At 41.4% G+C, this 26,447-nt stretch overlaps 1 protein-coding gene across 1 annotated transcript; it reads right to left on the bottom strand.

Annotated features, from left to right (window-relative positions):
- Positions 1–257: 257 nt before the first annotated feature.
- Positions 258–26,447, bottom strand: LOC104032845 (solute carrier family 22 member 15-like). The gene is made up of 13 exons (XM_075717763.1): positions 26,358–26,447; positions 24,311–24,457; positions 20,035–20,167; positions 19,192–19,356; positions 17,398–17,527; positions 16,161–16,214; positions 15,405–15,626; positions 13,048–13,188; positions 11,185–11,267; positions 6,148–6,256; positions 1,606–1,678; positions 935–1,098; positions 258–291 (listed from the first exon to the last, which is right to left on the bottom strand). Exons 1-13 carry the CDS (start codon positions 26,445–26,447, stop codon positions 279–281), a joined length of 1,524 nt encoding a protein of 507 aa, XP_075573878.1. The 3' UTR covers positions 258–278.

Below are 26,447 nucleotides of genomic sequence, written 5' to 3'. Positions count from 1 at the left end.
AGTCCAAACATCCAAAGTATGCTTTTGTTAAGTCGTTAAATTAATGCACAGGTTTGTCACCTCCTTCCTCACAGGCTTTGATCAACTTCTTCCATCTTCTCAATTTGCCTCCACATAAAACTGTTCAACATAATACAAACAGCATTATACATGAGTCCTCCAACATTTCCCGTCAGACATATCGAGCAAGACTCTGCCCTTCAAGTGTTATAGCACCTTCTCAATGGAAGCTTCCTTTCCCACCGCAGACAGGCCTTCTGAAACTTAAGTGTTTTCTTCTAACTGGTTTGCCTGTCAGACAGAAGAAAAATAATTACTGAAAAACAGTTTACATGTCTTATTTTTCTTGTCCTATTTTATAGGCTAATATTAAATGTGAAAACCAGAATTCATTGATTTTTTTTTAAAAATCAGAAGTGAAATGATATTTGAAAAGCTCAAAAATTATTCTTTTTTTTCCATTTTAACAAGAGGAAAACACTTTAAATGGCTCTAGCCTGGGAGACTAATGAAGGATAAAACACTTCCTCAGATATATATTCATTTTAGATTATGTTCCACTACAAAAACACGACAAAAAGGCACAATCCATTATATGAAAAATATGCCTAGTTGTTTTACTGTAAAAGCACATGTTGCTGAATGTATTGTCCCCAGTTATTTCAGACTGCCTTTCTAAAATTTGTTTTCCTTTAAGGAAACAAAGCAGTATTCATTTACATATCATTTAATACATATAGGTGAAAGCTCTTAGCCTTTTCGCCTTTAAGAGCCAAAGGATAACTTTAGTCTCCACTGAATGCGAGAGAAAGATGACTTTAAAAACTTCATGCACACATTCATTCATGCACAATCCGAGCAATATGCACTAAATCACGGCTCGCATAAGATAAAGGGGAAAATAATACAAAATTACAGTAAAAAAAAATATTACTCTGCCTCTTCGGTTTTAAGCACTTGGTATTTGGGACTCTGGAGATCTTCAATGCTCTCAGCAATTGGCTTATTTAGTGTTTCTGGCAGAAGGAGAGTCAGGAATCCCGCTGACAGTCCGCTGATTCCAAACACCACAAACGGTACAGAAGGACTAAGAGATTTCTAAAATTAAAAATCCATAGTAAAAACCCAGCATTGTTTCCTGCTCTTAAAATATATGATCCATATGAACTGCAGTCAAAGCCAGAAGACTACGCTTTTCACTCCAGCAATTTGTACAATTTTCCATATACTGGTAGAACAAAGAAACCCAATAAATGTCATTTCACAGAAACAGCTTCATATGAAAACTTTTGTTTACGTGCCTAAAATCTCACGTACTGAGTGAGGCTTAGCAGTACCAAATGCATTATATGACAATCGTTTCACTAACAGATGAAATCTTAACACAACACAGAACATTAGATTATTTCCAAAAAGGATAAAATACTAGGTATTTTTAAACATCTTGTTCATTAATTCTTGAAATTGAGTGAATGGTATTTAATTTTTTCACAAAACCGATTTTTTTTCCAAGGAATATAGGCATATGTAGCACCAAAATCAGCAAAGTGCTTTTGAGAGAATTTAATAAATCTGAGTTACGTAAGAAGTAGAAAATAATCTTACCATAGATGGCACAAATGGAGCCAAAATGCCCCCAAATCTGCAAGACATGGAACAGACACCCAAGCCAGCATTTCTGTTTCAAACAAAGGATGAAAGATTTGTAGTTTCAGAATACACAACTGAATCGGGCATGAACACGTGGTGGCACTGTCAGAACCAACTTATATTCTTTTTTTTCTTTTGAAGTTATCAATAGTCTTCATTAAAAAAAAAAGGGGGGGGGGGAGCATAAAGACCCCCAGCAGTACTCCAAAGATTTTCTACAACGAGCTGCTAGCAGATTAAATCACACCCTTCCAAACCCTAGCAAAACCACCCCGTTGTGCAATCCTTCACAAAAGTTTGAACAAGCGAGAGGTTTTCCAACCTCCCATATAGGGCAATTTAATTTGACATCCCTGTGCTGGATGGGGAATGATATCAACGTTTGGCAGGATCTTCAGAGAGAAGATCCTGAATGCTCTCTCCAGCTCAGGCCATCGGCAGCAGCCTCTCTTCTGCCACCTCAGGTCACACAGATGAGAAGTCACCGCTTACCTCCAAACAGAAAAATAACTATTTGCCAGTGCAAAGCTTGAAAACATCTGGCCAGATGCATCACTGGAAGGGCTGCTGAATTCTGCGCTCCCTTCCATTTTCAGACAAGTTTAAAACAATCTCATCTAGACCGTGATAATTAAAGCATGGGTTGAACAGCAGGATCCTCGCCAAAGAAAGTTACAAAAATCCTCAGTGTCTTTCATTTCCTGATCAAATGCAAAAATCTTCCATCCCTGTATCTCTCCTAAATATGGTATTTAACAGCCCCTTCAGAGACTGCCCCTGGCACCAGTCATCGGTGAGACAGCACGAACCAGCTCGCGGTGGCCCTTCTCTTCCCCCTCTCTCGGCTGCTTCCTCTCATTCATCATCATCCTCGGTCACACCACTGAGCCGAGCTGCTCCTGCTCACCCCGTTTCCTTTTCCTCCTCCGAAGAGAGGAAGACAGTGACAGGATTAAAGGTGACAAGCAGAGGTGATGTGGGTCACTAGCATGCCAAAACTACCCACCTGCACATCCCTTCCTAATGGCCTTTTGCACAGGTTAAGGGAAACGGATGATGGAAGGAGCTGATGAGAAGCCAGGGACTTTGGTGTAAAAATAAACAGACACAGCAGCCTTTTCTCTCATCAGGTCCTCTTGGGAAAAGGAAAATAGCAACCCACGCTTCCTCACATTGAGGCAATATCGACCCAAAACCCACAAGGCAAGGCCAAGCACCTCCCCTGTCAACAAAATCCCTGAGCAGATGAGACACCAGCCTGTGTGTGAGCCATTCATTCAGAAGCAGCCTTCCCGCAGCCCCTCAGCCCGTCCATATCCAGAGGTTTGCTGGCTTCTTTTTTGATGCTGAGAGGGAGCAGGGCAAAAGGTGAGCCGAAATGCAAATTGTGTCATTTCAATTCCAATGCAAAATGAAAGCAGTTGTTAAAAGACTTTAGGATATCTTTAATTCAGAATTCAACAGAGTTTGGGTTATGCACAACCACGTCATGGTATCCAAGAGGAAAAACGCATTATTGCCCAAGAACTATTAGTAAGTATTCTTGAGGTGCTGCACTGCCGGTAGCTGACCACCCACCGCCCGTCCTACCTTACTGCCCCGGTTTTACCAGGCTCACTAGAAGACCTACTAAACCTGACTGACTGCACACGCTCCCACCACCCCACGGAGCACAGCGCTGAGCTAATACCAGCCAAAATAGCTCTACAACCCGGGTAATCACATGAGCCCAGGGCTTTGCTCAAGCCAATTAGTGCCGCGGCAGCTGCCTGGCAAACGGCAGGTCCCGCGCGGCACTGCCCTCGCTGCGCTGCCCGCCGAGTCGGGTACAGCCCTGCACGAATGCAAAAGCTTCTCTGCTGCTGGCACCGGCAGCTCTGGGATTTCACTAACGCTCACCAAGGATCGTTGTTCAGCAGGAGGAATTACGGGGAGTTCCTTGCAAAGAAAGCCAGAGATCAAAAGGGCAAGTATTTTAAAGAAGGACAAACTTACCTACCACCACTGACGTAAGTGAAAAGACAATAGTTTCCCCAATATGAAAATAAGCAAATAAGCTTTCCAATGCTACCCTAGAGAGTCCAATGGCCCCCACTGATTCCACCCATCCCATACAAGGATGCCACCATTTTCCAACCATTTTCTCATTAAAACACATGTTTGTTTTTACATCTGTATTACTACAGCTATGATTACATTTCATTTCCAAAGCCAACCTTCCTTTTTGTCCAAAATGCAACAGCAGTGATTTTTTCTATTGTTAACTTTTTTGTTCCCCAGCAGGTATTTTAAAGACACATCAGAAAGGAAAAAAGCCCAAAGCACGTATGCACTCCCCAGCCTGCAGCACCTCCCCATATCTAGCATGAGGTGTAGTTGTCATTCCTCCATGTACCAATTAACTTAAAAAAATACGCGTAACAGTCCTCGTGCTTAGAGTAATAGGTAGGTTTAAATCAGGAGCAGTAATAGTGCAGACATTTAATTTTTCTGCAAAGCATCCCACTGGGAAAAAAAAAAAAAAGAAAGAAAAAAAGAGTTTCTTGAGAGGAGGGGTTTGCCTTTGAACGGTAAGTGGCTTATCACAGGGGAGGGCTAAGCCCCGCTGCCAGAGCCCCGCCAGGATCACCACTCAGCTTTGCATTTGCAAAGACCACCAGATGGTGCTGACGCTTTGCTGTAAATGAAACACTTGCCCATCCCTGCTTTTCTTGCATAAACTGTGATATTTGCAATTAAAGCGCCAAAGAGATGTCAAACAACTTAAATGCGTACGTTGTCACGTGAGGAATTTTCATATGGTTTAACGTAATAGTTTGCCATATTGTTAATCACGAGTTGTCTAATAAAGTTGATAATTTTCTAAACTATCTTTACTCTTACAGTTTCTCCCCTGGCAGTCTGTATCTTTGACACGTATAGTTACTTTTCTGCCAGAATATTAGCACAGATTCTCAAATGAAGTAGCACTGTACTTGATTTTTTTTTTTTTTTTTTTTTTTTAAATCTTCCTAATCACAGTTTCAAACAGAGACACTCCAGTAATTCCTGCTACGTATGAGCTGTCACATACTTGGCACCAAACATCAACAGGACTCTGGAAGACAGGGTAACATGAAACACGAAAACACAGTGAAACAAGGAAAAGCTGAGAAATGAAAACATTTTCAGATTTAATTCTCTTGATCCTCAACTCCAGAAAAGCAGAGGAGACAGGAAAACAAAAAACCCCAAAACCACCCACTAGAAAAAGAGATCTTAAAGAACACAAAAGTTTAGACAGGGAGAATGTAAACATAACCCCACATCCAATTTCAGTCAGCGTGCTTGGGACTTGCATATTAAACCTAAACCTTTAACAAGAATCACACACAGAGGATCTAGAAACAGTCAATCCACCTCCATCCTCATAAGTTTTACTGCAAAAACTGTGTTCACAGTCTAACTTTTATGCCTCTATAACATATGGGAAATTGTGACGCTTGAAAGAAAAAAAAAAAAGTCAATTCAAGGAGTCACCCACATTTCCGCCCCCACCCCAAAAGCCCTCAGTGTCCTGGAATCAGGTGATTTATGTCACCATCATAATTACCTCTACAGTGCTACAGGACACATCTACCAGCCAAGATGCCTTCCTACTCCACGCCAGCTTTCAACTTCCCTGGCTCTCTCAACAGAGGGCTCAATTTCTGCAGTAGTTTTGTAGTTGCTATTCTTGAGCAACTAGTGCAATACGGCTCACATTCTGGATACACACTTTGAGTACCATTCGGAAACCCACATGAAACCAAGACGGGGGCAAGAAGAAGAGGGCTGTGTGGTATTGCATTTTCCTATCTCAGGTTTATCTTGGGACAACAGGAGAGAGAGTGACCTCACAAAGTGTTGGCGAGAACTATGAAAAATAAACCAGGGTTTTAGCCCACTTGTTCATGAATTAAATGGTGTGAAGCAAATTACTGTCATACAGAAACTACTAAAATTAGTTGCATTATGAATATTTAATTAAATAACAAAGATCTAGAAAAGCACTTGTTTCTCAGGAGGCAAAGCATAATCATATGGGAGACAGAAGTATACAGAAGGACTGGAAATAGTCCTTACTGCATAGTCTATATTTATAATTAAGTTAGCATACACTTCCATCGCATCATTACGTTTGGTTTTCCAGCCTGTAATTTTACTCCCAAAATCCATAGTAGAAATGAGAAATATGGCACCTAGCATTGCAGTGTAAGAAGCTGGTTTTCGTGTTTTTATTTTGGATTCAGATGTAGTAGAAGTTGCCACAAACAGCCCAGGAAAGCGCGTTGGTGCAAAACATGTGACTAATAGGAGAAGCACTTTCAAGCCCTGGCAAGCTGCCTTAATTACAGAAAGAACTCATGTTGATATTTCAGGTAAAAATAATCGCAGATAAATATTAAAACACACCAGCAATCAGTATCGCTGCGCATGAAAAGCATTTTCATTTACCCAGAAGCTCTGTTAAATTACCTCAGTACTGTTGGGTATAGTTCGGATGTGTAAATATACACGATGTTGAAAGCGGCACTGACCATCATTTTTCCACACAAAGCTAACAAAGTGGGACTGAGGAGCAGACCTTTCAGGAAAGAGAAAATAAGCTGTAAGCATAAATAGTCTGTTTTCTTACTCTTTTTACACAGTGTTGAAAACATCCAGCCCTCTTTAGGAGGCTGTCACACAAAAATGGTGTTTTATCTATACATTTTTCGACTACAAGCACAGAAGCAGTTATCTCAGTTCTTCCCATCATTCTAAGAGGCAGCATAAGAATAGATACATAAAATTATATTTAGGACCAAGAAAATCTGCCCCATTTTTGGGGGAGAGTGTAAAGCTGTCACAGCTCTAGAAGGAAGGGATAACACTTCCAGCTCTGCAGTCAGAATACCTTACCCAGTAACTACACCTTTTGATGAGCACGGACAATACAACCTCCTTGACTAATTTATTCGATTAAAACCATAAAACTTGATTCACCTCAACAGCTTATTTGCTCCCTGCGGACATCCTGTTGGGACTTAAAATGCAGCAGCTCTGTAATTGGAAAGACCAAATGCTAATGCAGCCCAGTTTACTAATAGACAGTCTTTAGCTGGTTAAACCAAAGCGTGGTTCTTTTAAAGTCCAAAAGAAACCTGGCTTTCGTTATCCCGATTTTGGATATGGTTATGTTTGCACCACCCTCTTTAATAAAAAGAAAATTTAATGTAATTTTTTAAGCTTGAAAAAAGAACAAATGCTCTGACTAGCTGTATTTCAGGTTCTCTTCCTTAGCGCTGAGTTCAGCACGTTTCGGTTTGGATCAAATGATGTTGATCAAGCATTTGGAAAGCCTGATTGCTTCTCAATTGCTTTTCTTTTAATTTTGCCCTTGAGTATTTTCAGTCCTGTTCATCTGATCAAGTCAGATTCTATTTCAGCTGAAGCACAAATTCATATGTATGTAAACTGAAATCCAGAAACTTGATTTAGTTTCTTTAAGCGTGATGCATTTTTGCAGTTATTTCTGCAATTCGTGCAAAACAGATGCAACGTTTTCATCCAAGTTCTCCTTTTGCTCAGTAAGAACTGGAATATTACACACAGTTGCCAGATGCAAAGGTGTGAACCAGGTCCTCAGAGCCCTGCTGGATGCTGTCAGAAAGCCGGGACATCCTTTTTCCTTCCATCACCAAATGTGAAGCGATGAAAGAGATTCGTAGTTCTCCAACGTGTTTTAAAACTTGCTGGTTTTCTCCCAGGGAGACTTAAATTGAACACTGCATCTCTATATAGTAGATATTTAGCATTAGTGCACTTGGGAAGTTTTGGCTTGCTATCAAAAGAGAAGGAAGAGTCTGTCTAGACGGAGAAATTAGCACTCAGAAGCTCAGGAGTGAATTTAAAGAGCCCCGTCTTCTCCAGGTTGCCTCCCTCAGGGGAGGCTGAAGGCTGGCCACGTGGGGAGTTACTGTGGGATTAGAAGCACGCTGGAAATTCACTGCACATCAGCTTCCCTGGGTAAGCAAGTCCAGACATAGTCATTATATTTTCCTTGGAGTCTTGGAACGTATTTTAAGCAATTCTTGAAGAAAAGTCCATTACTTTCTTTACATATATAAACTATAACCCTATTAAGCAGGAATGCACTTTCTCCTATGAGGATTCTGTGACCATTTATAGGTCGTTCACTGGGTCCAGCCAAGCACGCCCATGCAGGATCTTTAAGACTTCTATTATATTCTGTCTAACACCCTTTCGCCTGAACATCCCGTAGCAGCGGTCTGCACACAATTCCGCCTGAAACAGTACATTCAGGGCAACGTTTCAAATTTTGGTAAAAGGCAAAGTTGTACGTTCTTACTAAATGAATGCACTTGAGTTTTATTGATAAGGAATAATCTTCCACTAATTAATCTGTTGAATTTAGGGCAGTGAAACAGGGGAAAACAGTAACAAACAGTGCTGATGTTTAAGAGCTTCTAGAACAGGAGTTATGAGTTCTGATTGCCATCACTGCCATCAAGTCTCATTTGCAGTGCCGTTATCTAGATTCACCTTCTGGCTGTCATCTTCATAAGTAAAAGTTCACTTAAACAGTACTTTCGAAACAAAAGGAATCTTTAAATTTACTTCAGAAAAAACATGCACCAAGAAAGGTTAGTTCTCAACAAAAGGAAATAACCCACATTAACAAAAGCTGAGACAATTGATTTAAAGAACTGCAAATTTTCCTTCCTTAATAATGCCAAGTTCACAGGTTCAATCCCTGCTTACTGCAGGGGGGTTGGGCTCGATGATCTCTGAAGGTCTCTTCCAACCCAAAGCATTCTATGATTCTATAAGTTCATTGTCAAGAGTTTCTATTCCTATGATTTATCAAGTTCTAAGAGTTCTTCAGTGGAAATCATATCAATGACTGTCACAAAAAGTTATTATGTGTTCAGCACAAGCAGATAAATCTAAATGGAAGTTAAAATCTAGTTACCCCTAGGACTACAAGCCTCCTTTGCTTGCCGTAGTATAAAGCAGACACAAAATGCAGAAGACATCTTGGTGCCTTACAGCAGCTTTTCAAAGAAAATGATATTACAGCTCCATTTGCCCTCCACTGCCACTCTCCCTCACCATCTTCCAATCTGACACTCACACAAATTAATTGATGAGTTCTAAGCGATAAAGAAAGAGGGAGCTGAGGGATATATCAGTTTTTAATTAACCATTGAGAGCTTTTTAGTCTCAAATTCAGTGCACATCTTTAATAACTGAAATGTTCTTGGCTTATTCCACAGGGGAGATGACTTGGATCAGATTCTCATTCGCAAGTTAGCAGAGTTATTTAGAAATCGAGTGAAGGTTACAGACATGAGAGGCAAGCGCCCAGTATCTCATTAAAATCTTAAATCCCTTGTAATAAAATCAAGGCTCTTGTCAATCACTCTGAAGAATGCAGCCTTAGACAAACGTTAAGAAGTGTTCTCCTTAGTAACAGGAGGCGCAGATTAGAGATGCAACAACCCTCGTTTCATCCAGCAAAGTGACTCATCTTCATCATGCTTGAAGCTGCATTTCTTTCTACTTAACTGACACAGACCACTCTGGGCCAAGAACCAGCTTTACTCTTACCACGGTGGAAAGTAAGATGTTTTAATGGGATTAAAGTCAACTCAGCTGGGAAAGGCAGAAGATTTCCTGAAATTTAGCAACTCTTCGGGAATTATTACTCTATCCTGATTAGTCACTACTACTTTTCTTACACTGTTGTAAAATATATAAAAAGAAGCAGAAAGAGCAAACTTGTTGGAACAAAGGAAGAAACAGTCTCAATAAAAGGAGCAACAGAACATCTGAGGACTTGAATTAACACAAGCATGACAAATAGGATTATGGGGTATTTTCTCTCTCTCTGTTTTTCTTCCCGAGACTTTTATGAGATCAATCCGAAACGGATGCCAAACAGCATTTATAACTGTTAAGGGTAAACAGAACCTATAGAAGGCTACCTTGTAATCACATCGCTGGTGCTCCTGGGTCAAAACACTGTTAAAGCTAAAACATTTCTACTGAAGCAATATTAAGAAAAATACAAGCAGAGAGCAGCCACTTCTATTTGTTAGTGTCCTATAACATAAGTTTTCAGTAGCTCAAGATAAATACTAGTACAGAAAAACTGTACTTGAAATGGAAAGAAAAGTGAAAATACAAAACCAAACATGTGAATGTCACTGACAATGTTAGAAAAAACACATCTTTTGAGATGAGAAATGTATTTGATGATACTCCACTGTTATGATGAACTGTCCTCACAGCTGCATAGTGCAGCAATACACAGCATGAGACTGAGAAAGGCAGCAAGTTTCTTGCCATCCCTATGGCTCCCATATTGCAATTCTGACTTCCATTTCTAATTTTCAAGTACAAAATATATATTTTTTTTTTTTAAGCTTTAGTGGTTTGGGGTTTTTTAGCGATGAATTAAGCTTCTAATTCAGGAAAATTTCAGTTGCTATTTCTGTAAGTATTACATGTCACCAAAATAACTGTAAAATTAAGTTTGGCACCTCACACTGTCAAGATCCAGTCAAAGTAACATTCCACTACACGGCAGTCTGGCTACTAAATCCAGTATTTTAAGGTAAACTGCTTAAGTGATAAATTAATGCAGTATTAGTATTTGAGGCAGAATGTGATAGCTTGGTCTGACCTTCAAAGAGCCAATGGCTTGTAGTCAGACAAACTTACTGACCTGGTTTCGGCTGGGATAGAGTTAATTTTCTTCCTAGCAGCTGGCACAGTGCTGTGGTTTGGATTTAGTAGGAGAAGAATTTTGATAACACACTGATGGTTTAGTTGTTGCTAAGTACTGCTTATGCGGGTCAAGGACTTTTCAGCTTCCCATGCTCTGCCAGGGGCACAAGAAGCTGGGAGGGGGCACAGCCAGAATAGTTGATCCAAACTGCCCCAAGGGCCATTCCATACCATATGGCATCATGGGCAGTATAGAAACTGGGGGGGGTGGGCCAGGGAGCAGCGATCGCTGCTCAGGGACTGGCTGGGTATCGGTCGGCGGGTGGTGAGCAATTGCATTGGGCATCACTTGCTTTGGATATTATTATTATTATATTGTTATTATCATCATTCCTATTTTCCTTTATTTCAATAATTAAACTGTTCTTATCTCACCCCAGGAGTGTTTCTCACTCTTACTCCTCCAATTCTCTCCCCAATCCCACCAGGGCAGGGGGAGTGAGCGAGCGGCTGCGTGGTGCTGAGCTGCTGGCTGGGGCTAAACCACGACACTTAAGTCGATTAACAGGGTCAAATTATGCCAGCAAGAAGTTAAAAGCAATATAGACAACACCGTGGCTCCCTGACCACCCCCAGAAGGAAGAGACAGAGAAAGAGAGGTATAAATGGACAGGGCTTTAGGACCTGATATACTCTGTCACAAAATATTTACTAAGTTGTTTTGTCAGCTTTTATCCAAATTAACAAACATCTACTTTAGCAGCAGTACATACTTACCAGCACTTGGCAAAAACATGGTGAATATACAGGCAAATCCTGCAAATATCAGAAAACATGTCATAGTTTTACGTCTTCCAGACCTAGAAGGAAAAGAGCACCCAGATAAAGATGGAAACAATGTCCTTCAGTATTTTTTTAATTTGTCTGCAAAATACCAACTTAAATACATAGCAGCATTAATAACAGTTATAAATCTATTGTACCTTGGTAAGTGCTTCAAATCTTGCATTATTTTCCTAGTTCTGTGTACTGAAGTCCTCCCACAAAAGCTTTCCTATTTCTAGCCAAGTTTTGATTTTTAAACTGTTGAATTTGTAGCCTTGAGAAGAACCCACCAACTTTAGCAACAACAACTCAGACCTCTCTGTACTGAGCAAGGCAATGGGCCCTGTCACCAGAAGGGTATTACGGTGCATACACACAAAGATCAAATTAATATTGGTCAAGAAAATGTAATTCTAATGCTTCCTAATCTGTATTTCTCTTCTACAACTTTGCATAAATAATGCAGTTGTGACACACAGTAAAAGTATTTTGTATGCTTCTCTGTCTAATAATGTACACATGGAAATAAGCAAAGGCTATTTCTACTGCCTAGTGTTTTAAAATAAAAGATGACAGGATAGAAAATCACCAGCTCATCTCCACATCTGCCATGCTTAAATATTTCATAATTATTTGCAAAGGACCGCAAATAAAGATATCCTTAGTAACAGTTTGCAGGCACGTAGAAATACTATACATGCTTGTTACTTTACGAACTCTCACAGCTATTTCTAACAACTTCCCCATACTAGCAGAACTACAGTTTGTCTATAACAAACATACAATACTAGTTTTTAAAATCTTCTAAATATTTTTGCAACAAAAAAGCTATACTTTAAAGGATACCGCTCACTAAAACGGAATGAAAACAGAGCAGCTGGCTTGTCATATTCTGTTTTGCATTAAGCACCTAAAACTACACATATCCTTACTTCAGGAAACCAAAAGCTTGAAATTTGCAATTAGTTTGACAAATTACAATGGAAAAAACAAATGCAGAAAAGCACTTGTGCAGTTTGTGGTTTAAATGCATGTCCTTGACTCAGGCTTCTTGGGCTTGAGGTGAAGGTTGGCTGGTTGTTTTGCTTTTTAGCCTGACCGAGCTGACAGCTTTTTACTGCCCAAAAACCCCAAAAGGTGACATCACCACCTGACTAAAGAAAATGGGATTTTTGCCACTGACCTCAATGAGACCAAAGTATCATTACAAAGATACTCAAACTGAAGGTTACATGAAACCCTGAGTAGCTCTGTGTTGCCAGACTGTTCAGCCTTTGGAAGCAAGTACCCACATAAAGGATGGCCTCCAAATACACTGAAAAATGTATAAAAATAAACAGACGTCGATCATTCGTGCCTTAATGAAAACTGAACAGCTCTCACTTCAAAGTTCTCTCTGAAAAGTTTAAGTAAAAATGAACAATGCTGAAAACTGCTTGCAACTGCGGTTGGTAGGCAGTACAAAAACAAGTCATTCTGAATAAAATATGTAAGAGATGTATGTAAGCTACAGATACTTAACTAGGCTGCTCACATTTTTTCCATAAAGACCAAACTTTTTTTTAACAACACGAATCATTGAAAAGCTCATGTCTAGTAATTCAAAAGGTGAACAAAACTAAAAAAGAGAAGATGTAGAAAACTGGAGTCCCATTTCTGTATCAACTGCAGAAACCCCTGCAGCAGAGTAAATCCCCAAAGAATCAACACTGTTTACAAAAAACAGTGAAGTATCTTACTGAGAAAAATGTTAATATTTTTCTAGGCTAACTACAAATATATGCAGAAAACGAGGAAATAAGAAGTTTTTCTTACCAGGATTTCTCAATAAAAAACATGCAAAGAGGAAATGCTGGAACCTCTACAAGACCAGAAAGAGCCACATTTAAATACAGATTTCCTCTTAATTCACCAGCATTTAAAGTTAGCCCATAGTACACAAAGCTGCAGACGTACCTAAAAATAACCAGAAAAGTTGTATTACTCACGTAACTAGTCTTTAGCTCTAATAAAGTGTTTAAAAGGTAAATTATGCTGACTTATGGATTAGCTATATTGAGTTACATGCTAGGAAGAAAACTCTTATTTCCCCCCAAAAGGGAATCAAGGCAAAGAGAACAGTTCCTATTTAATTAAACAAAGTAACTTCTTGAAAGAAAACAAGTGCTTATATAATAACTTTCAGAATTTTCTATGAGCTTGGGTTTTTTCCTAGGTTATTCAGCAATTCTAATAAGCTTAACTGTAAGCAGCTGATGCTTAACTGTTGCAAAGCAATCCTATGAAAGAAAATTATATGTACATCCATTGCTTAACACAGCGTCTGCCCCAAACCTAGGGAAGGCTTCCCCAACAAACCTATTATCGCTTCCCTTGGAAAGAACCGAGCCCCCACATCCCCGCCCCACAAAACACAACACGGGGCTGGAAAGGCCACCAGGTATTACGAAGACATTTTGCCTATTTTTATTCCCTAGTGTCCTGGTTTCGGCTGGGATAGAGTTAATTTTCTTCCTAGTAGCAGGCACAGTGCTGTGGTTTGGATTTAGCAGGAGAAGAATGTTGATAACACACTGATGGTTTAGTTGTTGCTCAGTACTGCTTATGCCAGTCAAGGACTTTTCAGCTTCCCACGCTCTGCCACGTGCACAAGAAACTGGGAGGGGGCACAGCCAGAAGAGTTGATCCAAACTGCCCCAAGGGCTATTCCATACCATATGGCGTCATGGGCAGTATAGAAACTGGGGGGGGTTGGCCAGGGAGCAGCGATCGCTGCTCGGGAACTGGCTGGGTATCGGTCGGCGGGTGGTGAGCGATTGCATTGTGCATCACTTGCTTTGTATATCATTATTATTATTCTCATTATTATACTGTTACTATTAGCATTACTATTTGACTTTATTTCAATTATTAAACTGTTCTTATCTCACCCCAGGAGTGTTTCTCACTCTTACTCCTCCGATTCTCCCCCCCATCCCATCGGGGCAGGGGGAGTGAGCGAGCGGCTGCGTGGTGCTGAGCTGCTGGCTGGGGCTAAACCACGACACCTAGTCGCTCCGTTACTGCCCAAGCAGAATCTAGGCCAAGCGATGTAAAAAAGGGAAGTTTTGCCTGATCCAGGGAGCAGTACGTCCTCTGTCAGTCACAGCGAGGGTGAGCAAGAGCACAAGGAGCTGGGCGACAAGCACTGTGACACTGACAGCTCCGTGCACTGCATCTTAGCAGGGTTCGAGACAGAAACAGTGCTGCGACCTCTTCTTCCAGAAGGTAGGAATGCCTTTGTGTAATTTCTCATCACCGTAATTACTTACATTTACCTACCAGCAACCGAAGAGTTTAAGACGCTTCGGGAAAGGTCCTACTTAGCAAAGGTGTTCCTGCCACTTCTCCCACATCCTGCACATCTCTGCTTACTCCACACATCAAACCACTGATTTTTCTCATCGACATCCTGACAATCGTCTCAAATGACATTGAACTTTAAAGGGAAAACTTGTTCCTGGCATTTTGGAAAATAGCTGTTCCTCCAACAGATTTTAGCTCAAGCCAATTTGCAACCGCTGCTGGTCTACCAACCAACCCAACACCCTCCCCACCCCAGGGGTTCCCTCTGCCCTACCATTTATCGCTAATATATTACGTTACATCTTCCTGCGCTTCGGGGTGACTTTTTCCAAGTTGTACCACTTTTCAAGACAGCACCTAATATAAATCTATGCAATCTGTATTTTATCTTGCCCAGAGTTTGCCTCCGCTGAACCTGTGTAATGTGCTTTTGGGCTCCTAATGCTTATTCTTACTCCAGATCTCTACTGTTGCCTAATCCATGTATTCCTTTTCTTCCTAAGACTGGTTCAAATACACACCCTCTCAGTAATTTCTGCTTCAGCTTCCCATTTCACTCAGTGTAAATACTATGTTCTCACCAGACTATTTCTTAGTAGGTTTTGAAGCAGTTTCTAAGCAACACACTGAAAATAAAACACAACAGCAATAACAATGAAACATCAACTTTACAACACATCAGTTTAGATTATTGTTGTCTGCCGTCAACTGACAAAGTTATGATTTAGTTTTTGAGGACAGAATTTTTAAAAGAAAAGGATGAAAACCTTAATTGCTTCCTCGTGTCCGATTCATTCACAGCATCTCAGCATCTTGTTACTACATACCAGATGTACATCAGTACGATGGTTCGCCACCGAAGGACCGGATGTTTTACTAAGTTCAGGATACCAGGTGCCAATTCATGCTTTCTCAAAGTTCCTGCACTTGGTTTTAGTTTTAGATTTAATCTCTCTTTTCCATTACCAAGGGCAATATATTGCAACACATCTTCAGCTTCTGCTGTTTTCCCTTGGGAATACAGCCATCGTGGTGATTCTGGGAGCATACTAACAGGAAAGAACAGAAAAATCAATGACGACGAGTTCATTCCTGTGAACACAAGCACTAAAGTCAATCTTTCCATTTTGCAAATCAATACCTAAAAAGAGTACCAATACAAAATTCAAAAAACATTCTATTTGCACTGTTCTGCATATGAGATTCCACGTACACCAATAATAATAATACCGTTAACCTTACAGCAGGACTGTTGGAGATGCCTGACAAAGCACTTAGTCACGTTAGAGAAGTTTAAATCTAAATCTTGACTTCTGCTGAACTGACTTCTTAGGAAACACTACACAAGCATTATCCAGGAAGCCTCTCAAATCCCAAATATCTGAACAGGCCAGACAAAACTTTGTTTTGACAAAGTTTATTTCAAGCTTCTCCATTATGGGAAGGCCTCTGAGTTGGAGTGGAGAGAAAAGGAAAGAAACCTTACTGGGGAATTACTAGTCAGGCTCTAGTACCAGCTCATCACTGCCCACATAAGTTTTAAATCTCTTATTCCCAAGCATAACCAGAATATCCTTGCTTACCACAACCTCAGTTCATGATTCGTGTTTTTTTTCAGGTTGTAGAGTGTACTGCTGCTTTTACACAAGCCATAAAATAAAGAATGGAATCTTTTTAACCGAACCTTTATTTTCTCTGGTACTCTTAACAGAGACATACATCCTACAACCAAATTAAACTTTCACTACTTCAGAGGATCCCAGTATTTTTAGCATTTGGGGAAAGTAATCCTATTTCCATTAGAAACACAACACCAGAGAGGAAAATATATTATGCGGAACTTCTTTCCTCAGCCCAGAGGCTTTGTCTTTCTTGACAACAGGAAAGGGGAGGTGAGGGGAGGGGGGCAGTGGGGGGTGGGTGTGTGCTCTTTTACAGAACTTACTTCAAGAGCAGATCTATCTAAAAAATAATTGACATCAAATAAAATTATTGAAATAAAAATCAAGTGGTTTTTCTCTATGCTGTATGCTAGACATTCCCTGTATTAATGTGTAGACAACCTACTACACCAATTCTTTTATTTCCTCTACAGATTTAACTAGTGATCAATAGTATACAAAGGTGTATTACTTGGTACGGTAGAAGACTATTTTGTAACAACACAGGCCAGACAAAGCTAGCACTTTTAATTCCTTAAATACCGATGCATTTCATAATCATTTTTATGATAAAGTCCATGTAGGAATTCTAAATAGGAGCACCCAAGCACAGTAGTGCTAGGAACAGACACAAGGGACCTCAAAGCGAGCAGATACATAGCGTATCACGCTAAAAAGGCAATTCCAAGTGCTCTCACTTATTTCCCTTTGCATGCATGTGTCTCACGAAAAGCAACTCTAAAATCCCTCTAGGATCACTTCCAAAACTTCTCCAGCGCTGAAGCCCTTCCTTGGCAGAAAGCAGTGTTCCTGGCTGACGCTCCAGCTCACAGCCTCTGGCAGGCCTTCCCTTCCCCAAGCAGATTTGTAATCAAGTTTTATTGAACAGCTGGCACACAGCTGCTCTTTGCAACGCTGGCCACCACAACTCTAACAGCATGCAGAAACACAAGCTTGTCTTCTGGGCAACCCTGACCTTCTGCTTCATTTAAAACCAGTTCTTCCCTCACAATATGATTTTTCTCTTGCTTGGTTCACAAAACGGTACAGGAAAATGTCATCCTTGTTTATACCACTCTCTTGAACGATGACAAGAAAAAGTAACTGTTAAATTACTGCATATTTTTTCTTTTCACTCTATTGTACGTGAACCACTTACAAAGAAAGAAGGAGGAAGATGACTCCTAGAGTATTCGACACCAAGGCAAGGTAGCGCCATTCTCTGACACAGTAACCCAGTAAAGCATAAACAGCAATGCCAACTGCAAATGTCAAATTAGTTAACGAACCTGAAAATACAAGACCAAAACGGTGACTACAGAAAACATTGGCAAAAGAAAAAAGAAAATTCTTAAGCAGAAGCCTGAAATTCCTAGCCCATGATATACCTAAGTAAAATAATAATTTTATGAGGTATCTTTACAGCACTTGTGAAGCAGCTGGCTTAAGTATATTATGCAATCCCAGTGAAGAATAACTTTGTATAATATATGGGGGGTTTGGGGTTTTCCCCCAGCCCCTTTCAAAAATAAAGGGTGGTACATAGGAGAGAGCAAGAAATTAACAGGAACCTACAGACTAAAAAGAAAACCTGAGCACAGGAAGGGGAAGTGTTAAGAATGAGTGATTTATTTAGGTCTCTTAAGGTAACCTTGAACAGAGGTGGCAGGCTGGAACAGAAATTGGAAGTTATAAAAGTACAAGGGCTGAGTTCAGTACAAAAACAGCTGCAAGTCAGAGGTTTATTACAGCAGACTTCTGATGAACAAGCATAAATAAAAACATTAAAAATAGGGGGTCAACTTGAACTCCAAAAGCCTAACAACAAACCCTCCACAGACAAACACAGCGGATCTTGTACTAACCCAGAAACTCTCCGCTATCGCCCACAAAGCCCAGCTGACTGCCAGCACCCAGGAGAGCTTCTTTAACACTGCCGAGCTGCATCCAGCAGCTCCCTCTCCTTCAGCCCCTGACCAGGTGTTCAGCACCTCTGTCTCAACAGCTGAGCAGAACTAGAATAAAGCACCGAGAGCAACAAGCGGCAGGAAACGGGGACTGTCTCTTCGGTCCGTCGGGAGGCTGGCCCTGCAGGGAGAAAGGCTGGGAAGAGCAGAGATAGACAACAGGGCAAGGGGGAAGGAGAGAGAGAAAGGGCGTGAGTCAAAAAAGTGAACCCGGGAGAAGAAGAAAATTCAGTACTTAAAAAAAAAAAAAAAAGAAGTGGAAAGCTATCACTAAACCACAACTGCCTCGCACATCCCCAGGAGTCCAGAGAAGAAATAAGAAAAACAGTGGAATGAGGCAACTGAAGAAATGAGAGGGAGAGAGAAATATGCTCACAGCCACAGCCAGTCAGCATTTGGACCAAGTTTTTCCCCATGTTGCACTAGCCAAAAAGGCGTTACAGTCTGAGCTACTCCAGCTTTGCAACAGATTGACATGCAAGTGTTGAATTTATTTTAAGTCTTGGCAGTGACATACGAAAAACGACATTTAAAAATACTGGATGGTCAGCACAGTCAGCAGTGGAAAAAAACCACTGTCCAGGCACCGAGTCATTTTGTGGCGCAGGGAAACTTCAAAGAACACTTTCAAGAATACCTTCCCAAGATACTATACAATATCTTTCAGAAGTTGACAGGATCTGCCGAAACAGATCCTTTTTTTTTTTTTTTTTTAAAATGTAATGCAGCGGACAAATTGGGAAATTTTAGGAATCAATGTATCAATTTTAAAACCTCAGGTTTGCTATTTATCAAATGCGATCCCATCTTCCTCATTCAGGCACCTTTCCCACAGAAATTAGAACTTGGATGAATCACATCACACTTATTTGACTTACGCTACAAACTGACTTCACTTGGTACAAACGAGAATTTAAAACGTAAGGTATTGACAGTCAGAACAATATGTGGCACAGCAATAATGATTAAATATTCCCAAATCCCACCTGTAAATGACCAAAATGATTTTCCTACATATTCTTGGGTTAGGACAAAAGACACAAGAGCCATTCCACCATTCACAATTCCAACAAAAAACCGTGAAACTGCAAATATGTCATAATTTGGAGCTAATGCTGTGACGTACCCAAAAACGACATCAAAAAATAGACCTGTAGAGAGAGAATAAAATGTAATCAGTACTTATGCCATGGAGCTTGAATTCAGAAGAAAGGCAGGGAGCACAGCTAGTTACTGAGTGTAATGAGCAGTCTACAGTACTCTTGCCTCTAGTCTCTCACATTTAGCTTTCTGAAGTCACACCGTATGAAAATTACAACCATCTTCAAGTCACACACTTGAGGCCTGCAATACCAAAGGTGATGCTTCCTTCAGACAACGCTGTCATTAAACAAAAGGACCCTGTGGCTGCAAACGCAGCCGGTAAACAAAACACCAGGACATGAGTTACCCACTCTAAAGATGTTTAGGTAAATCATTCTCCCCCACCCCCTCCCTCCCCAAAAAGCAAATTATTTTTATTGCAGACAACATGGTCAGGCAATGTGTGGAACACTGTGCTCAGACAGTGATAGTCGTAGCAAAACCAGGTTATTTTTCATCTCCCATTGGTATTCCGGTGACCGCTGTGCTGCCACAGCACGCTCACACTAACGAACATTAGCGCTGCCCTACTCCAAGTGACATCCTTATACAGATCATCGACTCCCTAACACTGATGCAGCAGCGCGGCCAAGGGCAGCCTCCGGGCAGGGTGGCCCACAGGCAGAAAAGAAAGAGATGTTGTTATCCACGTAGAATGCTTAAGAAAAACCTTTTAACAAACTTACCTGAGATATACACTGGTTTCCTGCCCAGTTTATCTGACAAAGGGCCAAAGGTGATATTTCCAATAAGCAATCCAGCAAAAAATAGGGATGATGCAAGGCTCACTTTGTAGGCTTCTTGTTCGACTAGGTACCACTGTCGGAAAAAGAATCTCCTTATTGGTAAAAGTATTAACACCAGGTTGCTAGCTTCCTCAAAAATACTAAAAATCTACCAAAAGTCTTTTCTTGCCATTTCCTACTTCTTGCTTTATATCCAATTAAAAGTTTTCTTCAAAGTTTGACAGGTAAGCCAACAGTAGCAATTTTTTTTCCTAACAGGCTCTCACATCTCTACTTTCTCTCCCCCAAGAAATTTCATTATAATATATTATAAGCTTTCAACTTGATAAGTATAATTAGTTGCACTCCAATTTGAAGCTTTGACAAGGCAACTTATCTTAAGTTATTAAAACAAGGAAAGTCTGAATTGTTAACAGCTTAGCCATTTCAGTATTGAACAAGCCTAGCTATTTCAATGAACAGCTAATAAAAATTATTCATTAACAAGAATAAAGCATCTGCGCTATTGCAGCACGTAGAGAGTTAACACTGTGCAGCTACGCTTCCTGAACCGTGAGAAATCCCTGGTGCCCTTCCTCCTCATACACACGTTGAATTGTTGAAGAGAAGCAAGAAGGGATTATGGAAAGACGTCCTTGTTTTATAAAAACTCTACGACCTACTTATTGACTGCTCATTGATAGTTTAGTATCTTCTTGTGCTCATGCATTTACAATCACACAGAAGTCAGAAACAAATGATGTGTTTCTTTATAAAATGTGCTTTCTACCTCAACCAAAAGCTAAACCGAGGCAGCATAATCAAACATTGTCAGAAGAGAAGAAAACAAACTGACAGTGGGTTGAAATCAGAATGAAACTCGGAATGAAACTTATGCTATTTCCTGACGGGGCAAGGCATACAGGCAGCTTGTGCGGCCCCTCGCTACAAACAAGGAGAATCGACACTCATAGAAACGCACTGTGGAGATTACAAACATCACTGACATCATGAACTTGGGGAAGAATGGCAATCAGAAAATTCTAAGTGATTTTCCAGGAAAAGAATTTAACTAATTCAGTGCAAAGCCTTAGCCAAAGAAACCTTTAATAATTATTTCAAATAACTCCCAGTGTATTTACTGGAAAATTTACTTTCAAAAAAGTGGATGAGTGTCATGCTGACTTTTTAAATGACATGTGCAGTATGTCCTTTGGGGAAAGGAAGAAGAACCCTCATCCCATATGCTTTTTTTAAGAAGTAGAAGATTTAAACAAAAAAAAAAAAAAAAGCAAGCCTGAGGGAAGAGACCCCTGACCAAAATCCAATACCACATACTGGGACCTCAGCCCTGAAGTGTCTGCCTTGAATTAATAGGGATCCTCAAAGGATATTAGGAATTTACTGAAACTTTCAACTATAGCAATCTCAAGAAACGTGCTTTTACTCAATCTGAACTCACGTAGTGGCAAAGCACAGAGAAGAAGACATGGCTCCATCCACCCAGTAACCCACCAGTTACCTGTGCTCCACTCATCCAGCAGCCTGCAAGACGCAGGTTGCGGGAGCAGGAGAAGACTTCAGGCGTTCACAGAACGCCTCCTTTAGTCCAACGTACCCAGTGTTCCAGCACTTCAGGGTTTTGGGGGACTCTAGGATACTCTGGGAAGGTGAAACTCCTGTGCAGCGGCATTTGCAGCTGGTTTCTACTATACCCCGCTGGGTAGCAGATTCTACTCTACTACACTGGATAAAGATGTAGCCCCGAAACTTATGCTCTCTTAACTTTCTGAGGAGACTTCAGCAATGAAATATTCCTGGGCACGAATCCTCAGGAAACTTCAAGTATAAAAATATCACAGCATGTGCTCTCCAAGGCACAGAGCACTGCTGGCGTAGATCCTTCTTCTCCGTGCTAGCGCTCCACAGCATACAAATTTCAAGCCCCCAGTTCTCATCTGCAGAGTGTTTCAAGGTTGATACAAGAGACAAAACAACTTTATGCTCCTGGATACGGTTGTAAAAATCAACTTCTCAAAGGTAAAGGACCCTTTCTACACCAAATGTAAGGCATTCCTCAACTCACCTTCCTAAGCATCATCCCTTGTTAAATAAAGCAGGGGACTGAGTTGATGCCAGACCAAGAAGCAATTCTAACAGCTGTATTTTCCATGAACCAAGCCTGAGCTATTATTTACAAAGTCTTAGTTAACGCCAAAACTCATTACAATGATTAGTTCTTGAAGCAGAACTGAAGAGCTGCTCTGAAGTTTTGTTGAGCTCCAGAGCAGAACAGTGCCCCTGTTGAACCAGAACAGAACTGAAAGTATTTACAGTTTAAGCTCCATCACCAAAATAAGGGAAATAAACTTTACAAAAGCAGCCTCCTCTCTCAGGACAGAGCAAAAGAAAAGATTGCCTTTGCAAACTGTTACTTGTGCTGCTTAGCGTGTCACTTAAAGATACTCATATTTTAACAAGTCTGATATAATAATCTGTGAAGAATAAAACTTTTAAAAGAATGTGTCTATCTACTTGATTTGCACAAAAGGAACTTGTTAAATATTTCTCAAAATTAACTGTAGCTTGCCAACAAAACCGTTGCCAATTTTGTTATCACCAAAACAGACATCCTCTCAGCTCTTTAAATCCACATGGCAGTTTGATTTAGTTACTAGACTGCTAGCATACAGCAAAACATTGGCTAGCATCTAAAGATTCCATGAAAAGACTGTTAACAATATAATTTTTAAAAAATCTTAGAATAAAGTTACTGAAATGAACAGGAACATAAATTTGTTTTGATAGGTCTTGAGAATTATAGGGATGCTGACTTCTACATTTAAAAACACAGTATTAGTTAAAATTTGCTGATTTCCAATTATAAATTAAGCACTACCCCGTATCACGCATCCTGCTGAGTCTGAAACTGAAGGGTCATCTTGGAAAACAGGCTAATCAAACAAATCTGTTTCTGACAGAGGGTATGATCCAATATTGCATCATTCCTTCTTATGTCTAGTCACTACATTCTTCCAAGAGAAACATTACACAGTCACATTTGGGATAATGGGAAGGAAGCAAAAACTTGGCACCGGCCACACCACGTGCTAACCTGTCTTACATGAGTTTAGAATCTTCAGGTTGGAAAAGACCTTTAAGATCATCCAGTCTAACCATTAACCTACACTACCAAGTCCACCACCAAACCAATTAAGGGGAGAGTAGCAACCCCACCCCTCCTGGCTTGGTGGCTGGATCATTTATAATGAAAGTAAAAACTAGGAATCATTAAGATTGGAAAGGACCTCTGAGATAATAATTCCAATCACCAACCCAAAACCCCCATGCCCACTGAACCATGTCCCAGAGTGCCACATCTACCCGTTTTTTGAACTCTTCCAGGGATGGTGACTCCACCACCAATCTGGGCAGCCTGTTCCAATGCTTGATCACCCTTTCTGTGTACTGACAACCGCTCCAAGAATTCAATCAGCAGAACTCTGACAGTTCACGTGACAAGCCAAGCCACCCACACAGTCTTTTTTTCCTGGCACTGGCAGCGATGCTTGGGTCACTCGCGCTTGCCCGAGTGACTGCAGCCCAGGGACTAGCAAAAAGCAAACGCAGCCTTTTGCATGGAATTCACAAGGCGTGAGGATGAAGGGTCAAGCTTCTGTCCCACTCAGCAAATTTCAATCTGTTCCATCTCCCACTCTTGCCACACATTAAAATACCCAGGCATGTGGTGCATGAGTGTCATTTTCTTACTACTTTTAATCTTTAAGATGTATCTTCTGTGAGAAACTAACACAACTCGTGGTAAAGCTTACAGGCACAGCAGATTGTGCAGACACGACAAATTGAACCTTTTGCTGGTAGAAAACTGACATTAGGAGGAGTACATCCTAAATTCCAGAACTATAAACTGCAGTTAAATGATCATTCTTCATTAGTAATGACCTTCTAAAACATCTGAAGGCAAAGAAAATCAAAACAAATAAAGTTTAAGTTAAACTAATAAATATTATATTTACAGTAGGAAAGCTAAACTAATAATTTAATCATATACTTTCAGATTTAAATATAATAATAAAGAGCCAGATAGGCAGGTTCCAATAGTTGTTTAATAGCATAAGGAAAACATTACGCTAAGCCCTGCTCAGCTTTTACAAGTGCCACGTCCTGATAAATCCCAAGAAAAGAAGAAATGGTTAGGTGCGGCGGAAGTACTTGCCTCAGTTACTATAGACGTGAAGTTGTCTGCAAAATGGATATGCTTGGCAAGCTCAGCTCTGCTCGATGGAATTCCTTCTCGGTCTATATGATACTCAGGCACAGCTCCCACAAGCACAATAAGCATCGACTGACAAGCCACATATACCTTAAAATAAAGACACAATCATTTACCCTAACCAATCCCAAGGAGACCTGATGGAATACTGTAAGCTTTTCATTAAACTGTTAACAATTTCCCATTACCCAGCATCACAAGCAAAGCGCAATCAGTCTACTGTGTTTAAATGCCCAGGCGTGATCGTCGAGGCAGCTGGGAGCGGTGGGCACCGCTCCAGGGATACTGGTGCGCTGTCAGCGAAAGCTTCATCCTGCCACCCTCCTCCCTGTTGCAAAGTTGTTCGGTTTGTTCTTGCTGTCTTGTAGCCAGGCACAGGAAAGGAAGATATTAAGAACTTCATCATAGTTTCATAGCTGAGATCTAACCCTTAGACCAAGATTATTACTATTATTAAAAAAAAAATGTACTTACTATACTCAAAGCATATAACCTGTAGTGACAAGTCAAAACAAAAAAAGAATCATAGAACCGTTTAGGTTGGAAAAGACCTTTAAGATCATCCAGTCCAACCATTAACCTACACTACCAAGTCCACACTAAACCAATCAAGGGTAGACTAGACTAAACCATGTCCCCAAGTGCCACATCTGCCCATTTTTTGAACACTTCCAGGGACGGCGACTCCACACTTCTCTGGGCAGCCTGTTCCAATGCTTGACCACCCTTTCCATGAAGAAATTTTTCCTAATTTCCAGTCTAAACCTCCCCTGGCGCAGAAAAAAAGGACATCTAGGATCACATTTTTAAAAGTCTCTGCTAGTTCTTTCCATTGCAGAAACTGAAATCTTAACCTGATCATTAGGAAAACTAGAATGTGCAAGAATAAAAAAAGATTTAAAGATTTTCATAAGGAAACCCTTATGGGAATATGTATTCATCAATATGGGCTTCAATATGTTTTGAATCCCTTCTGGGGTTTGCGTGTGATTTATTTTTTCTAACTTAAAATACCACTACCCTTAAGCATATCCAAGTATGAGTGATTTTCAAGCACGTGACCACTGATGGAAAAGTTCTGAACCTAGGAAGGCTCCCTTCAAGTCTTTGGGTGGTGGATCTGGCTGGACCACGTTTTAACGTGCCGTTTTATCCCATGCTTACCTTGGCCCTTCTTGTAGAAGCAAGTTATAAAGGAAAACCTGCGATCAGCACGATCTCCCTCCCTCCCAACAGGGTTTTAATTCGAAACGCGGAACTGCGCTAGCAGGAAGAGACCTGTTATGAAGAACCTAAGCAAGCGAAAGAGATAAATGTTTGCATGCGGGGGTGTAGATGCTATTTAAAGACAGCAGCCTGCATACCGCTTTTCACAAAAAAAGGAGAAAAAAATTAAAAAAAAAAAAAAAAGTTGCTGCGGTTAGACTCCATTTCCTTCCCCTCGGCAGAAGCACTCTTCAGAAGTGGAAGGTGTGCGTAGAAATAAGGCAAACGGGCCATAAGCTTGGAAAAGTCAAGGACGGGAGAGAGCAGTGAGGCGAGGTTTGCAGAGCCGCTGGCAGAAGGGAGGAACCCCCCGAATCCTTTCGGAGAGGGCCGCGGCAGCGAGCGGGGCTCCGAGCGGCCGCCGCCGGGCCCGTGACGGGGCGGGGGCCCCGCTCTGCGCTCCGCCGCAGGGGCGGCTGCCCGGAGGGGCCGGGCCCGGGGGAAGGAAGGGGCTGGGAGGCCGAGGGGCCGCCGCCCGGGCCCGGCCGCGCCTCCCAGAGGGATGCCCCCGCCACCTGCAGCCGCCCGGCGGGTCAGGGTGCCCGGCGGCCCCGTCCCGCTGCCGGGCGCCTCAGGCGGCGGGGCCCGGGGCAGGGCCCCCCCCCGGCTCCCGTCCGTCCCGCCCCGCCGCGGGAGGGAGGAGGCGAGCGGACCACAAGCGTCCCCACGCTAACTCACAAAAACCGGAGAACACGGAAGAGCGGCCCCGCCGCCCCCGCCTCACCTGCAGCAGCACCAGGAGCGCGGTGAGGCGCCGCTGCCCGCCGCCGAACTCCCCCGCCGCCCCGAAGGCCTCCTCCAGCCCCACCGCCAT

Source organism: Pelecanus crispus, chromosome 10 (genome assembly GCF_030463565.1).
Source record: "Pelecanus crispus isolate bPelCri1 chromosome 10, bPelCri1.pri, whole genome shotgun sequence".
In the NCBI taxonomy this organism is placed as follows: Eukaryota; Metazoa; Chordata; class Aves; order Pelecaniformes; family Pelecanidae; genus Pelecanus; species Pelecanus crispus.
Note: the sequence above shows the minus strand (reverse complement) of the source record. Positions and strands in the feature narration are given on the sequence as shown.